At 30.5% G+C, this 7,873-nt stretch overlaps 1 protein-coding gene across 2 annotated transcripts; it reads right to left on the bottom strand.

Annotated features, from left to right (window-relative positions):
• Window positions 1–5,527: 5,527 nt before the first annotated feature.
• On the bottom strand, window positions 5,528–7,655 carry LOC145133811 (Acyl-CoA N-acyltransferases (NAT) superfamily protein). 2 transcript variants are annotated; one of them, XM_079068771.1, is made up of 5 exons: window positions 7,333–7,654; window positions 6,770–6,922; window positions 6,599–6,694; window positions 6,385–6,505; window positions 5,528–5,827 (listed from the first exon to the last, which is right to left on the bottom strand). In XM_079068771.1, the coding sequence occupies exons 1-5, from the start codon at window positions 7,597–7,599 to the stop codon at window positions 5,655–5,657; spliced, it is 810 nt and encodes a 269-aa protein (XP_078924897.1). In that variant the 5' UTR covers window positions 7,600–7,654; the 3' UTR covers window positions 5,528–5,654. The 2 variants fall into 2 exon arrangements, with proteins under 2 accessions (XP_078924897.1, XP_078924898.1); XM_079068772.1 differs by lacking the exon at window positions 6,599–6,694 and having other exon boundaries at window positions 7,333–7,655.
• Window positions 7,656–7,873: the final 218 nt, after the last annotated feature.

Here is a 7,873-nt window from a genome sequence, read left to right as displayed (position 1 = left end):
ATAAAAAAAATTAAGCATACGTTTTATTCATAAGTGAATAACGAATATACTGTAATAATCAGATTTTTATTCACTTATAAATAACGAGAGCTGAAACTGTAAAAAAAAATTATTTTATCTTAAAACTATATCAATATGGATTGTCTATTTATAATGAATAAAAAATTATGAATTTTGATATATTTAAAATAATTTTTCGATAAAAATGGCTTTCTAAAAATAAAAAAAATATGTTTTTGTATATATTAAGATAATGATTAGCATAGTTTAATGAAACATGTTTGGTTGGAAAACACATGTTTATCCGTTATTCATTTCCGATGTTACGCCTAAGTGTTTTTCGGCAAAATAAATATGTGGCTGAGAGTGATTCCCCCATTCTCAACCTTTTTTTTTCTCAATTGAACCCTCTCTCTCTCTCTCTCTCTCTCTCTCTCTCTATATATATATATATATATATATATATATATATATATATATATATATATATATATATATATATATATATATATATATATATATATATATATACTTTCCCCAAATTACCACAATTATACTTTTCAATTTCAATTATTTCTAATGAAACCAAACTTATATTTTACTTGTGTTCGATATTTAGGATCCTAAAATAGATCAATAGAATGAACCTCTGCAAAGTGTAAAGAACATGATAGTTTGAAAGTAAGAGTTAAAAGGATAATATTGTAATGTTATAAGTTAATTAGTTTTTTAGTAATAAAAAATCAATTTAAAGATATATTTTTAATTTTAAATAGATTAATTATGATTAAATTAAGTTTTTGGGTATATATATATATATATATATATATATATATATATATATATATATATATATATATATGATTTTATATGTTTACATTCAATTTAAAGTTTTATAATGATTATAAATCTTTTTTAATAATACATAATATTGGACAGCACACATATCAAATCAAAATCTAAATATACATACACTCTATTATCCCTTGGTGTGGAAGGGTTGCAGTTAAAAAAAAAATGGTTTTCGTACAACCTTAAAAGTTCTTTTTTTTTTTCACAAATTTAGTGTCCCGATTCAAATGAGAGTCCCTTATTTACCCCTTCTAACTTGTTCACTGAGTTTTTTTCCGTCAACATTTACCCCTTCAACTTGTTTAACTGTACACATATAGTCCTTATGACGGGCTACTTCAGGTAAGCCGGAAAAAACGACTTAAAAGAGTAATATATATTTCTTACTTTATACACATTTAGTCCTTAATATTTTTTTGCACATTTAGTCCTTAATAATTTTTTTGTTGCAAAAAAAGTCTTTGTTGTTTTTGTACACATTCAATACTTTTGACCGTTTTTTAGGGTTTTCTCACGTCATCTTACGTGGCATAATTATTAATAAGGTGTTCGGGGTTGTTCATGGTTATGATTGTCACGACCTCGGCTGCTTGGTTGCTTAGTTATTGTGGTTTGACTTAGGTCTTGTGTTCTGAACGTCGTAAGTTCTTCATACGACCACAGATTCTAACGATCTTTATATTCACACGTTCGTATTTGAATCTACTAGAAAATTTGTTTAGATTACTTCCATTAAAAAGTAATATTTTTTTACTTAGGATCTTTATATCCCTGCATTCTTTATGAATGTATGTATGGATGCTTTTTTTTATAAAATCTTAATTAAAAATATATTATTTTTTAACGGAAGTATCTAAACGAAAATTGTAGTAGACTCAAATACAAATGTGTGGATATAAAGATCGTTAAAATCTGTGATCGTATGAAGAAGTCACGACGTCCAGAATACAAAACCTAAGCCAAACCATAAGAACTAAACAACCAAGCAGTCGAGGTCGCGGTGGCGCTGGTTATAAACATGAATAGCCCCAAACACCTTATTAATGATTGTCCTGGATGGGATGTTATGAGAAAAACCTTAAAAAATCGATTATAAGTACTAACAACAAATACTTATTTTGCAACAAAAAAAATATTAAGGACTAAATGTGCAAAAAAGAAATATTAATGACTAAATGTGTACAAAATGTGTACAGGTAAACAAGTTGAAGGTGTAAAAGTGGACGAAAAAAAAAACTTAGTGATAAAATATATACAAATCGAAAAATATATTACCTTTTTAAATCATTATCCCTTGTAAAATTCTATCAATATTTTATTTTATTTTTACAAATTTAGTCCCACAAATTCTATTTTGCTGTTGTTTTTACACAACTTATAATTATTTTTTACAAACTTAGTCCAAAATCTGTTTAGAAATTTTACTTCTTTTTTATATGTTTTGTAACATTAATTTTATTTTCTTAAAAAAAACATACTTTCTTAAAACAATAAAACTTTTTATTTTATTACAATTTTGTTTTTCATGGGTTTCTTTTTACAAAATTATTTTTTATAGCTTTTGTTTTAATACATGTTTTTTAATATGTTTATTCGTTTTTTATAGAACTATTGCTTTAATTTATTTATATTTTGTTATTCTAAACCTTAGTTTCTTTACTAAAATAATTTTTATGCATGTTTTTACCAAAAAAAAATTACAAATTTGTTTTCCAGCTTTTTGCATATTCGTATTCGTATGTTGAATTGTAAAAACATATAACAAACCGTTTGATTACATATTCATTTTCACAAACTAAATAAACTAAATGTGCATCTATATAATTTAATATAATATTATTGACTATTTTAAATAACATAAAAATGTGCAATTTCACATATTAAACCTCAAAGTAAATACAATATTTATAAGATAATGATGTGAGATCAATCCGTGAAACAAAGGAAACCAAATCTCTGATATCTCTCTAATATATCATAATCTAAACATATCTCTTATTTTTAAAACAAATCTTAACATTATGTTGGCTAATGTGAAAGAATTTTTTATTCAGCTTTTAAAACCTTCCCACATTTGTAATGGTTGTTTACCAAACGAATTTGAGTATAATATTTAGAAAAATCTCCAAAAAAGTCATAATATTTTATCTTAATTTACGAAAAAATCTCAAACTAAAATATATTTACGAAAAAGCATAAATTACCGGTAAAAATAACGATTTGACGCCCTTTTTCTGGTTTACCGGTTTCATTGTTACTTTTTTCCATTAAAATCTCATTATTTTACATTAATTTACGAATAAGTTTCACACTAAGATTTAATGATAGTTTGATCATTTTTCCTATAACATACATTTTACTGATTTCATTATTGATATGGATGCCTACTCATTAAATGACTTGATGAGATGGATATGTTGGATTATATAATGTTATGTTTGTCATAAAACTTGATATCCAAATGTATTGTATATTTTTTGGAATATAAAATGTATTTAACGAAGACTACAATAATTACATAAACTATAAACAACTTCGTCATTTTTTATGCTTATAATAAATTTCAAATTGTCTATCTAATCTTATGTAACCAAATATATCTAGCTCATCAGACATCAACTCATTTCCTGTCTTTTCTTCCTGGAAACACACATTTTATCGGTTTCATTGCTGATTTAGATGCATAGTCATAAGGGCAAATGTCATATTAGCCCATCGAACTTGTCGTGTTTGTTTTAAAAGGTCACCCAACTTTTTTTTATACATTAAGGGAATGAACTCTCGTTTAACCTGTTAAATATGTCACTTAACCCACTATAACAAGTTTTAATCTCATTGTAGCCTCATCTCCTCCAACCTCCTCTCTGTAGTTATGTGTGTCCTCCATTGCAGGTTACAAAATAGAAGAAAATGGATAACACTCCTAATCTAACCAAAGAACAGTCGTTAGAAAGTGAAACCATTGTTAAGAAAAGGAAACAAAATCATATGTGAATCCAACAATGGAGTTGAAGAAATTAAAGGGGAAACCAGAGATGAAGAAGATGGAGAAGCTTTGAAGATACGATTCAGATGTATACATAGACTCCCTCAAGAAAATCCATCTGACTCCATGAATCCATCTGCAACAAGGTAGTTGAAGGTGTGTACAACCCTCAATGCATCTTATACAAGCCTCGTATGCATCTTTTTCCCTTGTGAAGAACAAATCAAACCCAAATTCCAGATGTGACACTATGCAACGATTTCAAACCCAAATTCCTCCCTCCATGACCACCGTCAACCTCCCAAGCCCTTGATGAATTGGCGGAACCCAAACCCAAATCCTAAATCACCGAATGAAAATCCTAAATCTCTAAATCGCCCAACCCAAACCCTAAATATTTTTCTTATCTTCTTTTGCTTCATGTTCTGGACTATTGAATCCACATATCGAGTTCAGTTTTGACTCCACATGTTCATGCAGTCAGACAACCAAGAACAAGAAGAAATGTATCAAACATTGGGTGCCACGAAATTTGAGGGCCCCGAGTTGGATTAAAAGGAGGCCATAAGAATCACCGTTCGACAATCTGGATGGAGAAGTTTGGGAAGAACAGGAGGGAAGACGATGATATGTTTGGTCTGAAAATGAAAAGAACTGCTTGAGCTGATCAAGAAGGGTAGATATTGTGAGTATACTTCAATGGAGGTGTAGTTGATGGTCAAACAGTGGTCAATGCACATTTTACAGGCTTACCCGGTATCAGGTCACATAAGGTTATTTTAAAATAGGAAAACGAGAGTTCATTCGCTTAATGTACCAAAAAAAAGTTGGGTGGCTTTTTAAAACAAACACGACAAGTTCGATAGGCTAATATGACATTTGCCCTGGTCATAAATGAGCCGATGAGATGGATATCAAACTTTACAGAAAATGTAGCATTATACAACTCATTGTATCCATCTTATTTAATGATCAGGTGTCCAAATCAGCAATGAAATCGGTAAAATGTATGTTACACGGAGAAAATGATCAAATCATCACCAAATATTTAATTTGGATATTATTCATAAATTAAGGTAAAATAATAGGACTTTAATGAAACCGATAAACCAAAAAAATGGTCAAATCGTCATTTTTACCGGTAATTCATGTTTTTTCGTAAACAAATTTTAGTTTGAGACTTTTTCGTAAATTATGATAAAAATATTAGGACTTTTCTGGAGATTTCTCTAACATTTATTCATATAAAATGGTATTTATTCATATAAATGGTAGGGGTATCTATTCAAAAACCAGAATACAAAGAAAAATGAAGACTTTATATGTAAATCCAGAAGATATGCCATTAAGTCAAACAAAAATGAAATAGAACTTCATAACAAACATAATAATTGCAAAAGTCGATTATTAGTTGATGACATTGTGGTTTAATTAAAATATAAAAACAACCAACTTTTATATATTAATATTGTTAAATGCAAAAAATAACAAAATACTTCTTATTACAACATTATATTTTATAAATATATCCAACTATAGCAATATCATCCAAATAGAAAACTGTTATCACCTTTATATTTGATAAAATTTTCAAAATACAACACCCGATATAATCATAGAAATCAGACATATACAATAAGGCCAACTTTATACAGAAATTACAATCGATTTTAGTAGATAATTACCGAATAAAATAAATAAAAACATTTTTGCTTTAATATTATGGTTACAACAATGGTGTTTTGGTTTGAAATTGCTATTATTACTTTTATTATTACTATTATTATAATTTTTATTATTAACAATACTAATATTATTACCAATCATAAGTGTGGGGGAGACCACTCCATAAAAGAAGCCTCCGTGGGCGATCAAGAAATCTTGCTTGCCACGCAGGTTCTTCACTCTCATAAACAAAACCACATTTCATGTACAGATTCTTGGCCGCCTCATTGTCAACAGCAACATGCACATACAAATCACTAATCCCTATAATTTTCCCAAAATACCAGTACAAGTATCAGTATAAGTATCATAAGTATCAGTACAATTTGTCATGTCATTTATTACATACCAAACTAGTACTACCTGTTACTATGTCATGTCATCTACTACATGCCAAACCAGTACTACCAACCAAACCAACTGTTATGTTATGTCATTTACTACAAACCAAACAACTTTTATGCCATGTCATGTACCGCATACCAAACCAATACTACCAAGTACCAACCAACTGGTATGTCATGTCATGTACTGCATGCCAAACAAGTACTACTACCAACCAACTGTTAAGTCAGTTATGTTATGTCATTTACTACAAACCAAACAACTTGTATGTCTTGTCATGTACTGCATCCAGTACTACCAATGAACTATTATGTTATGTCATTTAATACATATTAAATCAATACTACCTACCAACGTTATGTCATGTCATGTACTGCATCCCAAACCAGTACTACCAATTAACTATTATGTCATGTCGTGTACTGGACAGACCAAATAAGGAAAGTGCGATAGCAAAATATTTTAAGAGATTTTACCCAAATCTTTAGCGACTAATTTTGATTTCTCAATGAGGATGAAAGCAATCCCATTCCTCTGGCATTCTTTGGCGACACATACGTTACTTAGATACGCCCTAGCAAAATCGCCTCCGATTCCCTGTTTAGATCAAAGAATTTGGTGCAAAAATTTACCATAATAATTTTAGAACATATAAAAATTAGACCTACTAATTGGGTGAAAAAAAGGTACTTTTGGCTTCATTCCTGTTATCTCATTAGGAAGGCTCATACACTGATTAACATCCAGACTACCAACAACTATTCGACCCTCTCCATTGTCTGAAAACTACACAAAATATCTTTCCAAAAGTTATATAAACAGATTTGCGACAAGAATGATTAAATAGCAATGATCTTTTACCTTACATGAAGAGCATAGTTCTTCCGGGAAACTGCTTGTTTGTGACAAGGGCAGTGTGGCATTGATGCAAGCGACCTTTTCGCCTTCTTTAGTGCCAGAAAGACGTTCTTTTAAAGCTTCAAACTCACGTTCTGCTAAGTACTTTTTATGATCCTAATAGAACTTAAAAAGGAGAAAAAAGCATAAGGATTGTTACATCAAATACGAAAACAGGGGCAGATTATCCACATTGAAATTGGAAATGGATTCCAGAAACTCCAGAAATTAACAAGAATTACAGATGTTTCATAGGGCAGATCCATAATCTCAAATCTATCAATATTGAATTTAAATTTTACGATTTCAGATGATTGACTATATGCTGAAGCTTCTTTCCTCTTGAAATCAAGCACCACGCAAATGGTTAACGAAGAGAATGATCAATTTCGACTAGAATTCGATAACTATGTACTACTTTACTCATAATATCATCAAGTATCATGTGCAGTGTAAGAACTAGATAGACCTAAAGGGAAAAAAAATTAGAATTACTACGGAAAAAACGGAGGTCAACTTCAACTCACTTCGATGCCAAAAGATGACTTGAAATCGTAGAAAGATCTCACTCGAAGAAGCGACGTGGCCCAAAGCTCGTCATCTGAACATGCTTCCTCTATCTTCAAAGCAGATTTATCGATCCTTATTCTCTCGACTTCCGAGCAGAGCTCTTGCTGCTGTGAGGCAACCGTGCACCACCGTAGACTACCGCTATTACACCGTTTTCGATGACTATTACGTCGACCGTTGACCGATTGTAATGGAAAACAGTGTGGCAGTATTAGAACCGCCATTTTTCTATCCTCTCTCTCTTCACTCTGACAGAGCGCGCCATTGGTAGTTGGAACGTTGAAGTTATCTTCAGAGGAGCGCCTAGACAGATGGGCCTTGATATGGGCTAAGGCCCGTTATATTGATGGATAGACCGAAAAATGTAACATTGGAATTAAGCTTACTCATACAAACCGGTTCGAGCTCCATATAAGCCCAGGCTGGACCGGTCTTGCACAAACTATTTCAAGGAGGAGAATTTTGTATCTATTTGCTTTGTATGTATGTCGCATCTAT

Source organism: Lactuca virosa, chromosome 8 (assembly GCF_052849685.1).
Source record: "Lactuca virosa cultivar CGN04683 chromosome 8, Lactuca_virosa_CGN04683_v6, whole genome shotgun sequence".
NCBI lineage: Eukaryota > Viridiplantae > Streptophyta > Magnoliopsida > Asterales > Asteraceae > Lactuca > Lactuca virosa.
This window is presented reverse-complemented; position numbering and strand designations above follow the sequence as displayed.